The sequence below is a fragment of the Mustelus asterias genome, chromosome 18 (assembly GCF_964213995.1).
Source record: "Mustelus asterias chromosome 18, sMusAst1.hap1.1, whole genome shotgun sequence".
NCBI lineage: Eukaryota > Metazoa > Chordata > Chondrichthyes > Carcharhiniformes > Triakidae > Mustelus > Mustelus asterias.
The window spans coordinates 30,465,038-30,488,155 of record NC_135818.1 but is presented as its reverse complement, the minus strand read 5'-3'; the positions used below and the strand labels follow the sequence as shown (position 1 = coordinate 30,488,155).

Genomic DNA, 23,118 nt, shown 5'->3' with positions numbered 1-23,118 from the left:
GGCTTGTCCGTAGGGGATGGCCTCTTTTACGTGTTTAGGGTGGAAGCTGGAGAAGTGGAGCATCATGAGGTTATCCGTGGGCTTGCGGTACGGTGAGGTGCTGAGGTGACCATCCTTAATGGAGATGCGTGTGTCCAAGAATGCAACCGATTCCGGAGAGTAGTCCATGGTGAGTCTGATGGTGGCATGGAACTTGTTGATGTCATCATATAGTTGTTTCAGTGATTGCTCACCATGACTCCAAAGGAAGAAAATGTCATCGATGTATCTAGTGTATAGCATCGGTTGACGGTCCTGTGCAGTGAAGAAGTCTTGTTCGAACCTGTGCATGAAGATGTTGGCATATTGAGGTGCGAATTTTGTCCCCATGGCTGTTCCGTGTGTCTAGATGAAGAACCGGTTGTTGAAGGTGAAGATATTGTGGTCCAGGATGAAGCGGATGAGTTGTAAAATTGCATCTGGAAACTGGCAGTTGACGGCATTGAGTACTGAGGCCGTTGCAGCAATGCCATCATCGTGGGGGATGCTGGTGTAGAGTGCCGAGACATCCATTGTGACGAGGAGTGCTCCTGGTTCAACTGCTCCATGTGTGTTGAGTTTCTGTAGGAAGTCCGTAGTGTCGCGACAAAAGCTGGGGGTTCTTTGTACAATGGGTTTCAAGATGCCCTCGACATAGCCGGAGAGGTTCTCGCACAGGGTTCCGTTTCCTGAAACAATGGGACGGCTGGGTGTGTTTGCCTTGTGTATTTTTGGGAGGCAGTAGAGATCTCCAACGCGTGGAGTACGTGGGATGAGAGCACGGAGGGTGCTCTGAAGGTCCGGATCAAAGGTTTTGATCAGAATGTTGAGTTGACGGGTGTGTTCTTTGGTCGGATCTGTGGGTAACTGTCTGTAGTGTTCCTCGTTGTTCAGTTGTCGGTACACTTCTTTGCAGTAATCCGTTCTGTTCAGTATGACGATGGCCCCTCCTTTGTCTGCTGGTTTGATGACAATATTGCGGTTGGTCTTGAGAGCGTGGATGGCGTTGCGTTGTGCTCGGGTGATGTTCGGTGCTGTCTTGTGAGTGCGGCTGATGAATTTGGTGTTGACGCACCTCCTGATGGCTTGGGCATACATGTCAAGTCGAGGGCAGCGGCCTTCTGGAGGAGTCCAATTCGACTCTTTCCTCTTCGGTTGCACTGCGGATCTCTCTGTCTGCTGTTCCGGTTCATTAGCTGTCTCATTGTGATTTCTTTCAGTACCCTGGGAAGCATTCCATCCGGGCCCTGGGACTTGTCCACCTTCAGTCCTGTTAGTTTACCAAGCACTGCCTCCCTGGTAACATTAATTGTATTGAGTACCTCTCCTCCTACCAACCCTCTATCGTTAATATTCGGTAAACTATTTGTGTCTTCCACCGTGAAGACCGACACAAAAAACTTATTTAAAGTTTCAGCCATTTCCTCATTTCCCACTATTAAATCCCCCCTCTCGTCCTCCAAGAGTCCAACATTCACTCTTGCCACTCTATTCCTTTTTATATATTTGTAAAAGCTTTTACTATCATTTTTTATATTTAGAGCTAGCCTAGCTTCATAACCTATCTTTCCTTTCTTTATCGCTTTCTTAGTTGTTCTTTGTTGTTTCTTAAAGTTTTCCCAATCTTCCGATTCTCCACTATTTTTGGCCACTCTGTACGCATCGGTCTTTAATTTAATACTCTCCTTAATTTCCTTCGTTATCCACAGCTGGTTATCCCTTTTCTTACAGTCCTTCTTTATCACCGGAATATATTGTTGCTGAGTACTGAAAAGGATCTCCTTAAAAATCCTCCACTGTTCCTCAGCTGTCCTACCTACCTACCACTCACAACTTATCTCTGACCAGCCACGAACAACTCCCTGTGGGCTACACAGACCAAATTCAAAGACAGCCATACAAAGATCATCTGCATTTTACAATCCAGACCAGCCAACTGGAGTCTGCTTGCCTGCTAAGACAGGGGCCCTGCAACCTTCTATTCAATTCTTAATGGTTGAGTCATTGAACAATTTCATGGTCCCAGATGAAACATAGAAACGTAGAAAAACATAGAAGGATATACATCTTTTGTGAAAGACAGTGCGAAGGAGTGGAAGTTATGTGCTATAGACCGCAAGCTTGTTTAATAAGAAATACTGCCTTGCTGTGAAAATCTCAATTTGCCATTTTACCATCAAACAAACAGCAGGACAGAAAAGGAGCTATGCCTAGATTGAATACCTGGCTCCCATCTACACTGTTTCTGCTGGAACTTCTGTACCATTGCCTACATGTCTCTGCATGCCTATCTCATTGTATGAAGTCAACACCACCAGAAAAGTGAATTATCCAGCATTTCTTTTCAGCTCACAGACACGCTACTCTGTGAAGGAATACTTCATTGAACTTTAATATTCAACTCTGGAACCCACGTTAAACACACTTTCTTTCCTCTGTGGTCTCTGCAATGTGAACCATTTTTTTCCCTCTATCCTTACTTTACTATATGAATGCAAAGGAGACAATGTTGCAACCGTCCTCCCATGTTTGAGTGTGTGGCAAATAAATTAACTCTGAGTTCATCATATCTCTTTGCTGTGGAGTTATAAATAGAAATGTCACACTAAAACCAAGGGGTTGGAAAACACACCAATGCTTTAAGAGGGAGGCAACCCAAAATACCTTTCTGTTTACACATGGGTAGTAAGAGAAATTAGTGCTGTTTAAATTAACCCACACACCCTTCTGCAACAGGCCTCATGTTAAATTTTATCTGATAACACTATTGTCACAGTACAAAAATGGCACTTGCCAAAGTCACAAATGACATGTGATTGTGACAAAAAAACTATTTTCACTCATCCTTCTGGAAGAAGGTGTAACTGGGGTGATCAGTAAGTTTGCGGACGACACAAAATTGGCAGGACTTGCAGATAGTGAGGAGCATTGTCAGAAGCTACAGAAGGATACAGAAAGGCTGGAAATTTGGGCAAAGAAATGGCAGATGGAGTTCAATCCTGATAAATGCGAAGTGATGCATTTTGGTAGAAATAATGTAGGGAGGAGCTATACGATAAATGGCAGAGCCATAAAGGGTGTAGATACGCAGAGGGACCTGAGTGTGCAAGTCCACAGATCCTTGAAGGTGACGTCACAGGTGGAGAAGGTGGTGAAGAAGGCATATGGCATGCTTGCCTTTATAGGACTGGGCATAGAGTATAAAGGTTGGGGTCTGATGTTGCAGATGTATAGAACGTTGGTTCGGCCGCATTTGGAATACTGCGTCCAGTTCTGGTCGCCACACTACCAGAAGGACGTGGAGGCTTTGGAGAGAGTACAGAGGAGGTTTACCAGGATGTTGCCTGGTATGGAGGGGCTTAGTTATGAGGAGAGATTGGGTAAACTGGGGTTGTTCTCCCTGGAAAGACGGAGGATGAGGGGAGACTTAACAGAGGTGTATAAAATTATGAAAGGCATAGATAGGGTGAACGGTGGGAAGCTTTTCCCCAGGGCGGTGGTGACGTTCACGAGGGGTCATAGGTTCATGGTGAAGGGGGGGAAGTTTAACACTGATATCAGAAGGACATATTTTACACAGAGGGTGGTGGGGGCCTAGAATGCGCTGCCAGGCAAGGTGGTGGAGGCGGACACACTGGGAACGTTTAGGACTTATCTAGATAGCCATATGAACGGAGTGGGAATGGAGGGATACAAAAGAATGGTCTAGTTTGGACCAGGGAGCGGCACGGGCTTGGAGGGCCGAAGGGCCTGTTCCTGTGCTGTATTGTTCTTTGTTCTCAATCTGTCTGCAGCCTTCAATACAATTGACCACATCATCACCCTCCAACATTTTTGCACAATTATTCAAAATTATCAGACTGCTTATCCAACAACAGTTGTGGATAAGCAGTAATTTTCTCCAATTAAACAATGGAAGACTGAAGCCATTGTCCTCGGTCCCTGATCCAAATTCCATTGCCCAGCTACCAACTTCAATCCTTTCCCTGGCAACTGTACGAGACCAAACACAATTTGTTCACAATCTTGGTGTCATATTTGACCCCAAGATGAGCTTCCAACCAAATATTCATGCTATTATTAAGACTACCTATTTTCATCTGCGCCATATCACCCAAATTCACCCCTGCCTCAATTCATTTGCTGATACATGTTGAATGTTAATTGTGTTTGATTTTATTCATATGGTCGGTATTAACTTGGGATCCACCTGAGCCCCTATAAATCAACACAGACTAAAACTATGGTTATTGGGTCAGACCATAGAATCCCTACAGTGCAGAAAGAGGCCATTCAGCCCATTGAGCCTACACAGACAACAATCCCACCCAGGCCATATCCCCATAACCCCACTTGGTGGAAGCAGGAGTATTAGCAACATTTGAGAGGCATCTGGATGGGTATAGGAATAGGGAGGGAAGAGGGGGATCCGGACCGAGTAAGGATAAGAGGTTTTTTTCTTTAGTTAGGGCATCATGATCGGCACAGGCTTGGAAGGTCGAAGGCCTGTTCCTGTGCTGTACTTTTCTTTGTATTTACCCTGCTGGTCCCCCTGACACGAAGGGGCATTGTAATTTAGCATGACCAATCAACCTAGACTGCACATCTTTGGACTGTGGGAGGAAACCGGAGCACCGGGAGAAAACCCACGCAGACAAGGGGAGAACGTGCAAACTCCACGTAGACAGTCACCCAAGGCCAGAATTGAACACGGGTCCCTACAACATTGAGTGGCATGGACAGAGTGGATAGTCAGATGCTCTTTCCTAGGGTAGAAAAGTCAAATACTAGGGGATTTTCCCTCTTAAAGCATTGGCGTGTTTTCACTGGTAGCAGTGCTACCAAGCCACCCTATAGTGTTTCCTTGTATTGTGTAACTGTAAGTAAATATAGAAATTGTAAAGATTGGCTCCAGTATTATCCCGGAGTAGGACAGCTGAAACCCTAATTCACACCTTTGTCACCTCTGAACTTGATTATGGCAATGCACTTCTGGCTGGCTCCCCACATTCTATCCTCTGGAAATTGAGTTTATCAAAAACTCTGTGACCTAACCCGCAGTATGTCCTGTTCATCTACCACCCGTGCTATCTGATCTACACTGATTCTTAGCCAAGAAATGATTCAATTTTAAAATAATCTTAATTATTTTCAACTCACCTCCATATCTCCGCAATGTCCTCAACCCCTATAATCCTCCAAAAGACATGGACTCATCTAATTTTGGCACTTGAGAATTCCCGATTTTAATCAAAGGATTGCCACAGTTCCAGATGACCATAGGTGCTCTCCCTTTTGCGGGGAAGGGTGGTGATGATATAACCAGAGAATCACCACACCTCGGGCGAGGGACAAGGTTGAGAGGGTGGGCCTTCATGAACAATCTCAGCCGATTCAGGAATTGAAGCCATGCTGCTGGCGTCACTCTGCATCATGAACCAGACACCCAGTCAACTGAGTTAACCGACTCCCTGATTTTAATCGCTCCACTAGTGGTGGCCCATGCCTCCAGTTGCCTGGGCCCTGAGCTTTGGCATTCTAAAATTCTCTAAATTTCTCCACTTCTCCTTTTCCTTTAAAGACGCACCTTGAACTTACCATTTTGACTAAAGGTTTGGTCATCTGCCCTAATGTCAACTATGTAACTTGGTGTCAAATTTTGCATTATAGCACTCAAAAAACAAAGAACAGTGCAGCACAGGAACAGGCCCTTCGGCCCAACAAGCCTGCGCCGATTATGCAGCCTGCCTAAACTAAAACCGCATGCACTTACTGAGTCCGTATCCCTCCATTCCCATCCTACTCATGAATTTGTCGAGATGTCCCTTATATGCCGCTATCGTATCTGCTCCCACCACATCCCCGGGCAGCGCGTTCCAGACATTCACCACCCTCTGTGTAAAAAAACTTGCCTCTCACATCTCCTCTAAACTTTTCCCCATGCACCTTAAATCTATGTCCCCTAGTATTTGACTTTTCTACCCTAGGAAAGAGCATCTGACTATCCACTCTGTCCATGCCACTCAATGTTGTGGACCTCGATCTCGTCATCCCTCCAACTCCGTTGTTCCAGTGAGAACAAATCGAGTTTATCCAGCCTCTCCTCATAGCTAATACCCTCCAGACCAGGCAACATCCTGGTAAACCTCTTCTGTACCCGCTCCAAAGGATCCACATCCTTTTGTTAGTGTGGCGACCAGAATTGTACACAATATTCCAAATGAGACCTAACGAAGGTTCTGTACAGCTGCAGCATGATCTGCCAATTATTATACTCAATGCCCCGACCGATGAAGGCATGCATGCCGTATGCTTTCTTGACTACTTTATCCACCTGTGTTGCCACTTTCAGTGATCGGTGGACATGTACGCCGAAATCTCTCTGCCTGTCAATACTCCTAAGGGTTCTACCATTTACTGTATAATTCCAACATGCATTGGACCTTCCAAAATTCATTACCTCACACTTGTCCAGATTAAACTCCATCTGCCATTTCTCCGCCCAAGTCTTCAACCAGTCTATATCTTGCTGTATCCTCTGACAATCCTCTTCACTATCCGCAACTCCACCAATTTTTGTGACGTCTGCGAACTTACTAATCAGACCAGCTACATTTTCCTCCAAATCATTTATATATATTACGAACAACAAAGGTCCCAGAACTAATCCCTGTGGAACAGCCTTCCATTCAGAAAACCATCTCTCTACTGCTACCCTCTGCCTTCTATGGCCAAGCCAGTTCTGTACCCATCTTGCCAGCTCTCCTCTGATCCATTGTGTCTTCGTACTCAATCAAGTTAGTGAGGCACGACCTCCCCTTCACAAAACCATGCTGTCTATCACTAATGAGTCCATTTGTTTCCAAATGTGAATAAATCCTGTCCCTAAGAATCTTTTCTAATAATTTCCCTACCACTGGCGTAAGGCTCACCAGCCTACAATTTCCTGGATTATCCCTGCTGCCCTTCTTAAACAATGGAATAACATTGGCTATCCTCCAGTCCTCTGGAATATCACCTGTAGCCAATGAGGGTAAAACGATTTCTGTTATGGCCCCAGCAATTTCCACCCTTGCCTCCTCAGTATTCTGGTGTAAATCCCATTAGGCCCGGGACTTTGGTCAGGTCAAGAGTTTTGTTTAAACCTTGGCAGAGTGTTACTGGACTATAGGTGAACATGGAAGGCACTGATGCTGAGCCCTGTCCTGACCATGGTGAAATGCACATTTTCCTGCAGAATGAATGAAACTGGTTTAAAATGGAAACCCTGACTAATATTTCCTGTTCCCCAATTATTAAAGGGTCCTAACTAAGATCAGCAGCCATAGCACAAGCTAGGATCAAAACCAGAACAGTTTCAATTGGTATACAACGGGTGGTGCATGCCCTACTATGCCATCAGGAAAATGACTATGAAATTGTGCTCAATTTCAGATGATTCATGAGTTGTCAAAAACAGGAACTAATATGGCATTACAATATTTAAGGAATGCAAGGTAAGAGGGTAGAAAGTGGGATAGTACTTCTCAGTCAAATAACACATCTATTGTATACTGAATATTATGCAAAGCAATCCACACATTAAATAGGTAGGCAGTTTGCCAGGGTTCCACTGCTGTTTCAAACTAGTCTGAGATCAGCCCTTGCTGATGTCTATGTATTACGTTAAAATACTTTCCCGTTTTAAATTAATCAAAAAGAGAGAGCCAACTCAAGATTCTCCATGGGGCCAGAAAATAGATGTCCTGTTTCAACAAAATCTTTATGTCGCCATGCCAAGAGTAGTATTCACAAATTGTGCAGTGGAATATTTTTACAGACTACTCTTAATTTAAGGTTATTCAGTTCAATTATTTGAAAATTCAATGCTTTAGCAGTACTTATTTCCCACTTTTCTGTTATTTACATTACCAGATTCTTGTTCAATGCAACAAATGACTTTGAATTAACTGCAGACAGTGTAACAACACACAATATTGCCACAGGTGTTTGTACTTACCTGGCACATCAGTTGACACTGAAGCACTGCTGGTTGATTCAACTGCTGAACTACTCGGTTCACTCAACTCACTTAATGATGCATCAAGTTCAGATCTCTCATTCCTAAACGTAATGATAAATTTAGGAAATTTAGTAATAAGTACTGTGTCTTCATAGAATTGCATCAAATCTTCAAATTTAACCCTTTTGACATACAATATTAATGTCAGTCTAAACCTCAAAGAAATATGCACAACAACAGGTCGCTACAATGACCTTTCTTCAAGTAAAATCCAACCTTGTAGACAAAACAAACTTGTAGTTTAAAACACACAACTGACTGGCTGCCCAATCAGCCAACACATTTGCCGATCTCCAGACACTTGGATGCGAAGGCTCTTCAACAGCTAAGAATCAACTCCTGTAAATGGGCATGTTGTCTGCTACAAGCCTTTCACTAGCAGTTGATCAGGATTCAACCCCAACACATCATTTTGAGGGAGAAGGGGAAAAAGGAAAAAAAGGAAATAGTACTTTCCTAACATGTACTGCTCTTTATTCAAACAAAAAGCATCATAGAATCATGGACCATTTGCACCCATTGTGTCTGTGCTAGCTCTCTGCCAGAGCAACTCAGCTAGTGCCAACCTCTCCTTTTTCCTGTAGCCCTGAAATTAATTTTCTCTGAAGATAATTATCCAATTCCCTTGTAAAAAAAACCACAGTTAAGTTTGCCTCCACTACACTTTCAGGCTGTGCATTCCAATATCCAAAAGGGTGATGGAAGGAGGTTATACAATAACTTTCATAAGGAATCAGATAATAGTTTTTAAAATGTAAAAAAAGAACAGGGGATTAGGAATAATTGGAACACCCTTTCACATGCAAAATGGGCTGAATGGCCTCCCTCTGTGCTAAATCATTCTTTGATGCCAAGAAACTGATTTGACCAAGTGAGTTATTGTCCCCATTATCAGCACAGCAGTTCTTACACAAGCAACCAGGGACAAACTATAGTTTTAAAGTCTGACTAAAAATGCCAATCTTTTGAGGCCAATTCTCCCCTTTATGGCAACAAGCAGTAGCAAAATTTTACCTTTCTCTTGACATGCGATTATTGTGCTCTCGATATCTCCGTGAATTATGTCGTTGGCGACCTTGCCATCCAAATTGGCTACCACAATGCCACTTATTTCTCTTCATGTCTGTAATTATACGAAAAATTCTTAGTTATGCACCAATAACAGCAATGGCATTGCACCAATATTCACCTCCTTCCAGAATTACTCTCCAATGTTTGATGATTTTACCTATTTGAAATGCAATCTTCTCAATGATCAAGTAAATTGGATGTGGGCGATTATACTAGGCCAGCATCCTTAATTGTTTGAGAAAAATGGTTGTGAGCTGTCTTCTTGAACTGCTGCCATCCATGTGGCATAGATACACATACTGTTTAAGAGGGAGTTACAGGATTTTTAATACATGGGAGATTGTTTGCTGGTGCCAGGGTGAGAGACATTGCCAAAGGGCAGGAAAGGGTATTGAAGAGGGAGGGAGAGGATCCAACTGTTATGGTCCATGTTGGGAATCCCAGGAACCAGAAGCTAAATTGAACAACAGGATATCCATGGTTATAATTTCCAGATTACCCTTTAGAATGCACAACCCTGATAAGTGCGAGGTGATTCATTTTGGTAGGACAAATTTGAATGCAGATTACAGGGTCAACGGCAGGGTTCTGAGGAATGTGGAGGAACAGAGAGATCTTGGGGTTCATATCCACAGATATCTCTGAAGGTTGCCACTCAAGTGGATAGAGCCGTGAAGAAGGCCTACAGGGTGTTAGTGTTTATTAATAGGGGGTTTGAGTTCAAGAGACGTGGGGTTATGCTGCAACTGTACAGGACCTTGGTGAGACCACATTTGGAATATTGTGTGCAGTTCTGGTCACCTCACTATAAGAAGGATGTGGAAGCATTGGAGAGAGTGCAAAGGAGATTTACCAGGATGCTGCCTGGTTTGGAGGGTAGGTCTTATGAGGAAAGGTTGAGGGAGCTAGGGCTTTTCTCTTTAGAGCGGAGGAGGATGAGAGGCGACTTAATAGAGGTTTATAAGATGATGAGGGGGATAGATAGAGTGGATGTTCAGAGACTATTTCCTCGGGTGGATGTAGCTGTTACTAGGGGGCATAACTATAAGGTTCATGGAGGGAGATATAGGAGGGATGTCCAAGGTAGGTTCTTTACTCAGAGTAGTTGGGGTGTGGAATGGACTGCCTGCTGTGATAGTGGAGTCGGACACTTTAGGAACTTTCAAGCGGTTATTGGATAGGCACATGGAGCACACCAGAATGACGGGGAGTGGGATAGCTTGATCTTGGTTTCGGACAAAGCTTGGCACAACATTGTGGGCCGAAGGGCCTGTACTGTGCTGTACTGTTCTATGTTCTATATTACTTGAACCGTGCAAATTAGTGCAAGAATTAGTGCTTTACGAGCCTGGAGGGGTTCTTTGAAAATGTGACTAAACACGTTGACGAAGGAAAAGCGGTAGATGTGGTTTACATGGACTTCAGCAAGGCGTTCGATAAAATCCCCCATGCAAGGCATCTCGAGAAAGTGAGAGGGCATGGGATCCAAGGGGCTGTTGCCTTGTGGATCCAGAACTGGCTTGCCTGCAGGAGGCAGAGATTAGTTGTAGACGGGTCTTTTTCTGAATGGAGGTCGGTCACCAGTGGAGTGCCCCAGGGATCTGTTCTGGGACCCTTGCTGTTTGTCATTTTCATAAATGACCTGGATGAGGAAGTGGAGGGATGGGTTGGTAAGTTTGCCGACGACACGAAGGTTGGTGGTGTTGTGGATAGGTTGGAGGGATGTCAGAAGCTGCAGCGTGGCATAGATAGGATGCTAGACTAGGCGGAGAAGTGGCAGATGGACTTCAACCTGGATAAATGTGTAGTGGTACATTTTGGCAAGTCAAATGGGATGAAGGAGTATAATATCAAGGGTTCTTAGCAGCGTAGAGGATCAGAAGGACCTTGGGGTCCGGGTCCATAGGACTCTGAAATCGGCCTTGCAGGTAGAGGAGGTGGTTAAGAAGGCGTATGGTGTGCTGGCCTTCATCAAGCAAGGGATTGAGTTTAGGAGTTGGGAGATAATGATGCAGCTTTATAAGTCCTCGTCAGACCCCACTTGGAGTACTGTGCTCAGTTCTGGTTGCCTCATTACAGGAAGGATGTAGAAATTATTGAAAAGATGCAGAGAAGATTTACAAGGATGTTGCCTGGATTGGGTGGCATGCCTTATGAGGATAGGTTGAGGGAGCTCGGTCTTTTCTCCTTGGAGAGACGAAGGATGAGAGGTGACCTGATAGAGGTGTACAAGATGTTGAGAGGTATAGATCGGGTGGATTCTCGGAGGCTTTTTCCCAGGGCTGAAATGGCTGCTACGAGAGGACACAGGTTTAAGGTGCTGGGGAATAGGTACAGAGATGTCAGGGTAAGTTTTTCACTCAGAGGGTGGTGGGTGAGTGGAATCGGCTGCCGTCAATGGTGGTGGAGGCAAACTCAATAGGGTCTTTTAAGAGACTTCTGGATGAGTACATGGGACTTAATAGGATTGAGGGTTATAGGTAAGCCTATATATAGGCCTAGGTAGGTGGGGACATGACTGGCGCAAGTTGTGGGCCGAAGGGCCTGTTTGTGCTGAAGTTTTTCTATGTTTCTAATAAGCAGATTAGGGAGCTGAACATACATGGGGAAGTAGGATTCCATTTCATGGGACACTAATTCCAGCACTGAGACAGGAAGGAATTGTACTGTTGGGACAGGCTCTACCTGAACTGAGTTTGGACCAGGGTCCTAATGGAAAAGATAAATAATACTGAACTAGGATGTGGCCAAACGGGCCACCTAAGATGGCGATTTACAAAGCACGCTGGGATAGTTGGCCAAGTAGAAACAGACAGGTTGCAGCCTTAAATGACAAGAGATAAACAGGCTGCAGCTCCAGACTACAGAATACACAGGAAATAGGCCATCTCGAAGACAATGGACACTCTCTGGTCAAACATATTTGTTTACCAGACAAAAGGGAGCCTTAACCCCTTATTTGGGAGGGAGGTATGTGACCTACGTGCCTTCAGCACCTACAGGCATGGCTGATGGGTACAAACCCAGAGAACGGTGTGGCAGCACTTGATTGGACTCTATCGATCAGGGTGATGAAACCCTGATCGATTGATTGGTAATTACCAAAAGGGTGGGAAACCAATGAGGGATAAAATATGCTGCCCAACGGAACTCTCTCTCTCCCTCTCTCTCACACAAATGACACGACCACGAGGGTGAAGAAGAGACAGGAACAGAACAACGGTGACCACCACCACAAGTGCCACCACGAGAAGAGCCACCACACCAACAATGGAAGGAAGACCAGAACCAGTATCAGACCAGACCGAAGGACCAGACTACACCGAGGACTACAGAGACCAACACACGGATAAAGGACAATATCTGCCTGGGTACTTGCCAGTCACGTAAAAGTTAAGTCAAGGTCTAATATTGAACTTGAACGTTAGTATTCTGAAAAATAACTTATATATTGATTGTGTGGTTGATTACCATTAATTGTGTGTATGAATAAACATTACTGTATTAACAAGAAGTCGACTCACAGTTTTTTGTCCACCGTATAAGGGTTAAAACACACTGTGCAGCAGGCACAACAGGGACTAAAAAAAGGATAGAGCAGTATTGTACAATTATAATAGAAGTGTTTGGTAAGAAACAAGGTGCCTAATTAACACCTTGTTTCTTACCAAACACTTCTATTATAATTGTACAATACTACTCTATCCTTTTTTTAGTCCCTGTTGTGCCTACTGCACAGTGTGTTTTAACCCTTATAATAAGGCCCCTAGTTAACATGTATTTTTTTAAAAAGTTTAATGAAGAGGGACGTTGTGGAAGGAGACCTCAGACCCATGGTATACTCCGCCCACACAATGTGGACAATGATGACCATGTGAGCAGAAGGCGAGTCCAAATGCAGCTTCGAGCTAATCAGATTTCAGAGCTGGAGCAGCGAACAAAAGAACAAAGAACAATACAGCACAGGAACAGGCCCTTCGTCCCTCCAAGCCTGCGCCGCTCCCGGTCCAAACTAGACCATTCTTTTGTATCCCTCCATTCCCACTCCGTTCATGTGGCTATCTAGATAAGTCTTAAACGTTCCCAGTGTCCCCGCCTCCACCACCTTGCCTGGCAGCGCATTCCAGGCCCCCACCACCCTCTGTGTAAAATATGTCCGTCTGATATCTGTGTTAAACCTCCCCCCCTTCACCTTGAACCTATGACCCCTCGTGAACGTCACCACCGACCTGGGAAAAAGCTTCCCACCGTTCACCCTATCTAGGCCTTTCATAATTTTATACACCTCTATTAGGTCTCCCCTCATCCTCCGTCTTTCCAGTGAGAACAACCCCAGTTTACCCAATCTCTCCTCATAACTAAGCCCCTCCATACCAGGTAACATCCTGGTAAACCTCCTCTGCACTCTCTCTAAAGCCTCCACGTCCTTCTGGTAGTGTGGCGACCAGAACTGGACGCAGTATTCCAAATGCGGCCGAACCAACGTTCTATACATCTGCAACATCAGACCCCAACCTTTATACTCTATGCCCCGTCCTATAAAGGCAAGCATGCCATATGCCTTCTTCACTACCTTCTCCACCTGTGACGTCACTTTCAAGGATCTGTGGACTTGCACACCCAGGTCCCTCTGCGTATCTACACCCTTTATGGTTCTGCCATTTATCGTATAGCTCCCCCCTACATTAGCTCTACCAAAATGCATTATTTCGCATTGATCTGGATTGAACTCCATCTGCCATTTCTTTGCCCAAATTTCCAGCCTATATCCATCTGTAGCCTCTGACAATGTTCCTCACTATCTGCAAGTCCAGCCAATTTTGTGTCGTCTGCAAACTTACTGATCACCCCAGTTACACCTTCTTCCAGATCGTTTATATAAATCACATACAGCAGAGGTCCCAATACAGAGCCCTGCGGAACACCACTAGTCACAGGCATCCAGCCAGAAAAAGACCCTTCCACTCCAACCCTCTGTCTTCTGTGACCAAGCCAGTTCTCTACCCATCTAGCCACCTCCCCCTTTATCACATGAAATCCAACCTTTGCACCAACCTACCATGAGGTACTTTGTCAAACGCTTTACTAAAGTCCATACAGACGACATCCACGGCCCTTCCCTCGTCAACCATTCTAGTCACTTCTTCAAAAAACTCCACCAGGTTAGTGAGGCATGACCTCTCTCTCACAAAACCATGCTGACTATCGTTAATGAGTTTATTCCTTTTTAAATGCACATACACCCTATCTCTAAGAATCCTCTCCAACAACTTCCCTACCACGGACGTCAAGCTCACCGGCCTATAATTTCCCGGGTTATCCTTCCTACCCTTCTTAAATAACGGGACCACATTAGCTATCCTCCAATCCTCTGGGACCTCACCTGTGTCCAGTGACGAGATAAAGATTTGCGTCAGAGGCCCAGCGATTTCATCTCTCGTCTCCCTGAGCAGCCTTGGATAGAGATTCCATCAGGCCCTCGGGATTTGTCAGTCTTTATATTCTCTAAAAAACCTAACACTTCCTCCCTTGTAATGGAGATTTTCTCTAACGGTTCAACACCCTCCGAGGCAGTCCCAGTCAACACATCCCTCTCCTTTGTGAAAACCGACGCAAAGTATTCATTTAGGATCTCCCCTACTTCTTTGGGCTCTAAGCATAATTCCCCACTTTTGTCCCTGAGAGAACATAGAACATAGAACATTACAGCGCAGAACAGGCCCTTCGGCCCACGATGTTGCACCGACCAGTTAAAAAAAAAAACTGTGACCCTCCAACCTAAACCAATTTCTTTTCGTCCATGAACCTATCTACGGATCTCTTAAACGCCCCCAAACTAGGCGCATTTACTACTGATGCTGGCAGGGCATTCCAATCCCTCACCACCCTCTGGGTAAAGAACCTACCCCTGACATCGGTTCTATAACTACCCCCCCTCAATTTAAAGCCATGCCCCCTCGTGCTGGATTTCTCCATCAGAGGAAAAAGGCTATCACTATCCACCCTATCTAAACCTCTAATCATCTTATATGTTTCAATAAGATCCCCTCTTAGCCGCCGCCTTTCCAGCGAAAACAATCCCAAATCCCTCAGCCTCTCCTCATAGGATCTCCCCTCCATACCAGGCAACATCCTGGTAAACCTCCTCTGCACCCTCTCCAAAGCCTCCACATCCTTCCTGTAATGTGGGGACCAGAACTGCACACAGTACTCCAAGTGCGGCCGCACCAGAGTTGTGTACAGTTGCAACATAACGCTACGACTCCTAGAACATAGAACATAGAACATTACAGCGCAGAACAGGCCCTTCGGCCCACGATGTTGCACCGACCAGTTAAAAAAAAACTGTGACCCTCCAACCTAAACCAATTTCTTTTCGTCCATGAACCTATCTACGGATCTCTTAAACGCCCCCAAACTAGGCGCATTTACTACTGATGCTGGCAGGGCATTCCAATCCCTCACCACCCTCTGGGTAAAGAACCTACCCCTGACATCGGTTCTATAACTACCCCCCCTCAATTTAAAGCCATGCCCCCTCGTGCTGGATTTCTCCATCAGAGGAAAAAGGCTATCACTATCCACCCTATCTAAACCTCTAATCATCTTATATGTTTCAATAAGATCCCCTCTTAGCCGCCGCCTTTCCAGCGAAAACAATCCCAAATCCCTCAGCCTCTCCTCATAGGATCTCCCCTCCATACCAGGCAACATCCTGGTAAACCTCCTCTGCACCCTCTCCAAAGCCTCCACATCCTTCCTGTAATGTGGGGACCAGAACTGCACACAGTACTCCAAGTGCGGCCGCACCAGAGTTGTGTACAGTTGCAACATAACGCTACGACTCCTAAATTCAATCCCCCTACCAATAAACGCCAAGACACCATATGCCTTCTTAACAACCTTATCTACTTGATTCCCAACTTTCAGGGATCTATGCACACATACACCTAGATCCCTCTGCTCCTCCACACTATTCAAAGTCCTCCCGTTAGCCCTATACTCAACACATCTGTTATTCCTACCAAAGTGAATTACCTCACACTTCTCCGCATTAAACTCCATCCGCCACCTCTCGGCCCAACTTTGCAACCTGTCTAAGTCTTCCTGCAAACTACGACACCCTTCCTCACTGTCTACCACACCACCGACTTTGGTGTCATCAGCAAATTTGCTAATCCACCCAACTATACCCTCATCCAGATCATTAATAAATATTACAAACAGCAGTGGCCCCAAAACAGATCCCTGAGGTACACCACTTGTAACCGCACTCCATGATGAATATTTACTATCAACCACCACCCTCTGTTTCCTATCCGCTAGCCAATTCCTGATCCAATTTCCTAGATCACCCCCAATCCCATACATCTGCATTTTCTGCAGAAGCCTACCATGGTGAACCTTATCAAACGCCTTACTAAAATCCATATATACCACGTCCACTGCCTTGCCCCCATCCACCTCCTTGGTCACTTTCTCAAAAAACTCAATAAGGTTAGTAAGGCACGACCTACCTGCCACAAAACCATGCTGACTATCACCTATCAATTCATTACTCTCCAAATAACTATAAATCCTATCCCTTATAATTTTTTCCAACATCTTGCCGACAACAGAAGTGAGACTCACCGGTCTATAATTCCCGGGGAAGTCTCTGTTCCCCTTCTTAAACAATGGGACAACATTCGCTAACCTCCAATCTTCTGGTACTATACCAGAGGCCAACGACGACCTGAAGATCAGAGCCAGAGGCTCTGCAATCACTTCTCTTGCCTCCCAGAGAATCCTTGGATAAATCCCATCCGGACCAGGGGATTTATCTATTTTCAGACCCTCCAGAATATCCTGCACATCCTCCTTATCAACTGTAATACTGTCTATTCTACTCCCTTGCAACCCAGTGTCCTCCTAAATTCAATCCCCCTACCAATAAACGCCAAGACACCATATGCCTTCTTAACAACCTTATCTACTTGATTCCCAACTTTCAGGGATCTATGCACACATACACCTAGATCCCTCTGCTCCTCCACACTATTCAAAGTCCTCCCGTTAGCCCTATACTCAACACATCTGTTATTCCTACCAAAGTGAATTACCTCACACTTCTCCGCATTAAACTCCATCCGCCACCTCTCGGCCCAACTTTGCAACCTGTCTAAGTCTTCCTGCAGACTACGACACCCTTCCTCACTGTCTACCACACCACCGAGAGGTCCGATTTTTTCCCTGACAACCCTTTTGTTCCTAACGTATGAATAAAATGCCTTGGGATTCTCCGTAATCCTGTCTGCCAAGGACATTTCGTGACCCCTTTTTGCCCTTCTAATTCCTCGTTTGAGTTCTTTCCTACTTTCTTTGTATTCCTCCAGAGCTCCCTCCGTTTTTAGCTGCCTGGACCTAACGTACGCCACTCTTTTCTTTTTGACCAGTCCCTCAATTTCCCTGGTTATCCACGGTTCTCGAATCCTACCTTTCCTATCCTTCTTTTTTACAGGCACATGCCTATCCTGCAGCCCTAACAACTGTTCCTTAAAAGACTCCCACATGCCAGATGTGGATTTACCCTCAAACAGCCTCTCCCAATCAACAGCTGCCAATTTCTGTCTAATCCCACTAAAGTTAGCCTTCTCCCAATCCAACACCTTACCCTTGGGACACCACTCATCCTTTTCCATCGCTATCCTAAAGCTAACAGAATTGTGGTCACTATTTGCCACATGTTCCCCTACTGAAACTTTGAAGACCTGACTGGGCTCATTCCCCAGTACCAGGTCCAGTATAGCCTCCTCTCTAGTTGGGCTATCTACATATTGTTCCAAAGAACCTTCCTGTACGCATTTTACAAATTCCTCCCCATTCAGAATCCCAGCTCTAAGCGATTTCCACTAAAGCGGGTGGACTTACTGGAGCATCCGCAATGCTAAGCGAGTTGTGGATAGCACGTTTTACGAGGTGGTCACACCGAGGTGAGGATTGTACAGACAGAAAGGGGATGGGTGACCAACCATCAGGAACAGTAAATGACTCAGGAAGGTAGTGCAGGTGTCCACTGTGGTCATCCCCCTCTCAAACAGATATCCCACTCTGGATACTGTTGGGGGGATGGCCTTTCAAGGGAAAGCCGCAGCAGCCAAGTTCACAGAACCACAGTTGGCTCTGCTGCTCAGAGTGGCAGGAGGAAAACGAATGGCAGGGCTAAAGTGATTGGGGATTCAATAGTTCAGGGCACGGACAAGTGCTTCTGTGGACGCAAATGTGAATCAAGGATGGTATGTTGCCTCGCTGATGCTAGGTTCCAGGATGTTACAGAGTGGCTGCAGGGCATTCTGGGGAGGGAAGGTGAACAGCCAGTGGTCCTGGTACACTTTGGTACCAGCAACTTGGATAAATTAAGGGATATGGACCTGCGAATTGAGTACAGGAAATTAGGGATAAATTAAAATGTAAGACCTCAAATATAGTAATCTCAGGATTACTCCCAGTTCCACTTGAGAGAGCAGGAACAAGAGGATAGGCCAAATGAACATGTGGCTAGAGAGATGGCGTAGCCGGGAGTGATTCAGTTCTGTTTGGGAGTATTTAAACGAGAGTGGCAGAGGGGGTGGGATCCCAGCAGCAGGATCAGATAGGTCAGATTCAGATCAGGAAAATGGAGCTAGCAATAATCATTCGCTAGTGACGTTGAAGATGCAGTGATACTTGGAATTACAGGAGAAGGAAAATTTAAACTAAGTGTAAAGCAAGGGCTTGACAGGGGAAAACTGTTTATACTTCAATGTAAGAAGTATTACAAACAATGTAGATGCGTCTAGGGCACAGGAAGACATATGGCAGCATGATGTCATTGCTCTAACGGAAACCTCGCTAGAGGGGCAAAATTGGCAGCTCAATATCCCTGGTTATAGAGTTTTCAGACATGATAGAATGGGATAAAAAAGGTGGGAGTAGCACTAATGGTTAAAGAATCAATCCCCCCTACCTCGCAATATGTCAAATCAGATAAAATACAGAGTTTAATCTTGAAGACATTTTTAAAAAAAAATAAACTGGAGCACACTGTCAGAAATAGAGCACTTAGTTAACAAACTGTCACCACCCTCAGAACATTTTGCTAAAATTTTGCTTTACAGAACAGCTGGATTGCAAAACTTTTCTGAAGCTCCCCACCTGGCTCTGGTGGTGAGTCTATCAGTCTTGATTGCTAATGGTTTAAAATTCCAAACCCAATTTCAAAGTATTGCGCATTTGTTTTATTTAGATTACATTTTTTAGTATCATATGACAAATGAAATAACCTGATAACCAGAAGTTAGGCAGCGCCAAAATTCCAATGGGCAACACTAAGGCAAAAGCCAAATTAGCTTTAATAATGAGTAAGCAGCCAGATTTAGTTAATAGGCTAAAGGTGCATAACCATTTTTTAAAATAGTGATGTTTAACCTGTTTGGAGATTGGCTAAATGGCAGGAGACAGACAGCAGGTGTAATTATCAGCGAATCTAAATGGCAGGATGTGTCTTGTGGCAAAAATGTGTTGGGGACTCAACAATTCATCATATTTATGAGTGAAGTAAATGTTGAGGTAGAAAACCACATATCCAAATGTTATACTGTGTTCTTTCTCTCTTTTGAGCATGTGCAGGATTCGAGCGGAGCTTCAATCTGCAAGCGAGTCCTACAAGTCCAGATCTGTTCCAGTGCTGCTATTTTCTTTTGTTAAACTTAGTTACTTATTTATATATTGGTGATCCTTCTTTTAACAACACATTAGATTAACTTATTTGTGGACTCAAGTTACCATATTTTTGATGGAGGGAGAAACTGAAGAGAAAAAAAGCCAAGTTTTTCTTAGTTCAGCGTGGCAATTGCATACTGTGAGTAGCCAGTTTCTTTGTGAATTTCGTCGATGAAATTTCAAGTTAGCAGAACCACAGTTATGTTTGGGATGGTCAGAAAGTTTAATGAGCGTGGAGACTGCAGCACTTCCCTTTAGCATTGCATTGCTCGATCCTCCCGAGTGTGGTGAGCCACTTTATAGAATCATAGAATTCCTACATTCCATTGGCCATTCAAGCCTGCACTGACAACAATCTAATCCAGCCCCATCCATCTCCATAACCCCTGCTAGCCCCCCTGACACTAAGAGGCAATTTAGCATGGCCCATCCACCTAATACACACATCTTTAAACTGTGGAAGGAAACCAGAGCACCCGGAGGAAACCCACGCAGACATGTGAAGAATGTGCAAACTCCACACAGACAGTGACCGAGGCTGGAATTGAACCCGGGTCCCTGGCGATGCGAGGCAGCAGTGCTAACCACTGTGCCCCCTAAAGATTATGTTCTCTTCAATTTAATTCTCATTCCTTCTCGATTGGCCTTGCAACATTCAGAATACCTCTCCACCATCACTTCCAAATGTCTCAACAGCAGCAAAGACTTAAGTTGATGAGGAATCTGCCCATGCCATGGAAGATTTCATTTGAAGACTTGGTCGCTCCAGTCCAGAATCACCAAAATCCAAAGCCCTCAGTGATTGTTCAAAGATTCAAGTTTCATAGCCATTTTCGAAAAGCAGCTCAATCCATAGCTAACTTAGTTTTCTGAACACCGTGATTTCGGAACAGTTTTAGCAGATATGCTCAGAGACAGGCTGGTCAGTGGCATTAACGAGGATAGCATTCAGCGTCGGTTTTTGGGGGAAGCCACACTTAGTTTTAAGAAGGCTCTGGGTGTGGAGGTTGCAGCACCAAATACAGGTGAAAGCTTCCAGAAAAAAAAGTTAAAGCAGTGGAGTGTTTTAGGTGTGGAGGGTCACACTATGCCAATCACTGCAAGTTTATGGATGCTGTTTGTCACCAATACAGCAACAAAAGGCATGTGGAAGAGAAGAAATGCAGAAGAAAAGCAAAGTTTGAACAAAAAAAAATCGAAATTTAAAGAAGCCTCAATTAGCTACGCACTGCGTGGAAAGCTTGGTGATTACAAACTCACCATTAACCAGGTTTCCAAATTAGAGACTTATCCATTACCGAGGGTGGAAGATTTGTTGTCAACTCTTGCAGGAGGCAAGACATTTCTAAAACTGGACATGAGCTAGTATTATATAAACAACTCTTGCCAGAGGAAGATTCAAATCAGTACATCAACACGAAAAAAGGCTGTTCAAGTACAATTGTTTGCTTTTTCGACAGATCCTCCAGTACGACAATTGTTTGAAGGACAATGGACAACATGTTGCAAGGCATTCCTCAGGTTGCACTCTACTTGGTTGACAACTTAATTACAGGGAAGACTGAGGAGGAGCACCTCAGATCTGGATCAAGGTTTAAAAAGGTTTCAGAGGCCGGTTTGTACCTGAAGTGGAAAAATTGCATTTTCCAGGCAAAAAGTGTGGAGTACCTAGGCTAAAGAATCACTGCATAAGGCTAAGCTCCAGTGGAAGCGAAAGTCCAAGCGATTAAGCAAGTTCCAGAGCCCAGGCATATGGCCGAGCTCAGGTCATTCCTGTGTTTGATAAATTATTATAGAAAGTCTTTGCCAGACCTGTCTACAGTGTTGACTCCACTGTACCTACTTCTGCACAGAGAAACCTAAATGGAAGTGAGAGTCCACACAGAAAGTGGCTTTCAAAGATGTAAAAGTGCTGCGACAATTGCTAATCTGCGAATCAAATTTGATGTGGAGATGCCGGCTTTGGACTGGGGTGAACACAGTAAGAAGTTTCACAACACCAGGTTAAAGTCCAACAGGTTTATTTGGTAGCAAACACCATAAGCTTTTGGAGCGCTGCTCCTTCGTCAGATGGAGTGGAAATGTGCTCTCAAACAGTGCACAGAGACACAAAATAAAGTTACAGAATACTGATTAGAATGCGAATCCCTACAGCCAGCCAGGTCTTAAAGGTACAGACAATGTGGGTGGAGGGAGCATTAAGCACAGGTTAAAGAGATGTGTATTGTCTCCAGACAGGACAGCCTGCAAGTCCAGGAGGCAAGCTGTGGGGGTTACTGATAATGTGACATAAATTCAACAACCCGGTTTAGGCCATCCTCATGTATGCGGAACTTGGCTATCAGTTTCTGCTCAGCGACTCTGCGCTGTCATGTGTCGTGAAGGCCGCCTTGGAGAACGCTTACCTGAAGATCCAAGGCTGAATGCCCGTGACTGCTGAAGTGCTCCCCCACAGGAAGAGAACAGTCTTGCCTGGTGATTGTCGAGCGGTGTTCATTCATCCGTTGTCGTAGCGTCTGCACGGTTTCCCCAATGTACCATGCCTCGGGACATCCTTTCCTGCAGCGTATCAGGTAGACAACGTTGGCCGAGTTGCAAGAGTAGGTACCGTGTACCTGGTAGATGGTGTTCTCATGTGAGATGATGGCATCTGTGTCAATGATGAAGACGAACATCTCGCCAAGGCCATCCCCACACCCCCACTTCTTGCCTTCAAACAACCGCACAACCTCAAACAGACCATTGTCCGCAGCAAACTACCCAGCCTTCAGGAGAACAGGGACCACGACACCACACAACCCTGCCACAGCAACTTCTGCAAGGCGTGCCGGATCATCGACACGGATACCATCATCTCACGTGAGAACACCATCTACCAGGTACACGGTACCTACTCTTGCAACTCGGCCAACGTTGTCTACCTGATACGCTGCAGGAAAGGATGTCCCGAGGCATGGTACATTGGGGAAACCATGCAGACGCTACGACAACGGATGAATGAACACCGCTCGACAATCACCAGGCAAGAGTGTTTTCTTCCTGTGGGGGAGCACTTCAACAGTCACGGGCATTCAGCCTCGGATCTTCAGGTAAGCATTCTCCAAGGCGGCCTTCACGACACACGACAGCGCAGAGTCGCTGAGCAGAAACTGATAGCCAAGTTCCGCACACATGAGGACGGCCTAAACCGGGATGTTGGATTTATGTCACATTATCAGTAACCCCCA

General features: G+C 45.0%; 1 protein-coding gene across 2 annotated transcripts in view; it reads right to left on the bottom strand.

The window, feature by feature from the left end:
- Positions 1 to 23,118, bottom strand: part of wdr21 (WD repeat domain 21) — a 173,273-nt gene that overhangs the window by 145,644 nt on the left and 4,511 nt on the right. For both annotated transcript variants that reach the window (XM_078233664.1, XM_078233665.1), the window contains exons 2-3: positions 9,095 to 9,203; positions 8,018 to 8,121 (exon numbers count right to left, since the gene is read on the bottom strand). In XM_078233664.1, coding sequence (XP_078089790.1) covers positions 8,018 to 8,121; positions 9,095 to 9,201 — 211 coding nt within the window. In that variant the 5' untranslated portion in view covers positions 9,202 to 9,203. The remainder of the gene's footprint in view (positions 1 to 8,017; positions 8,122 to 9,094; positions 9,204 to 23,118) is intronic.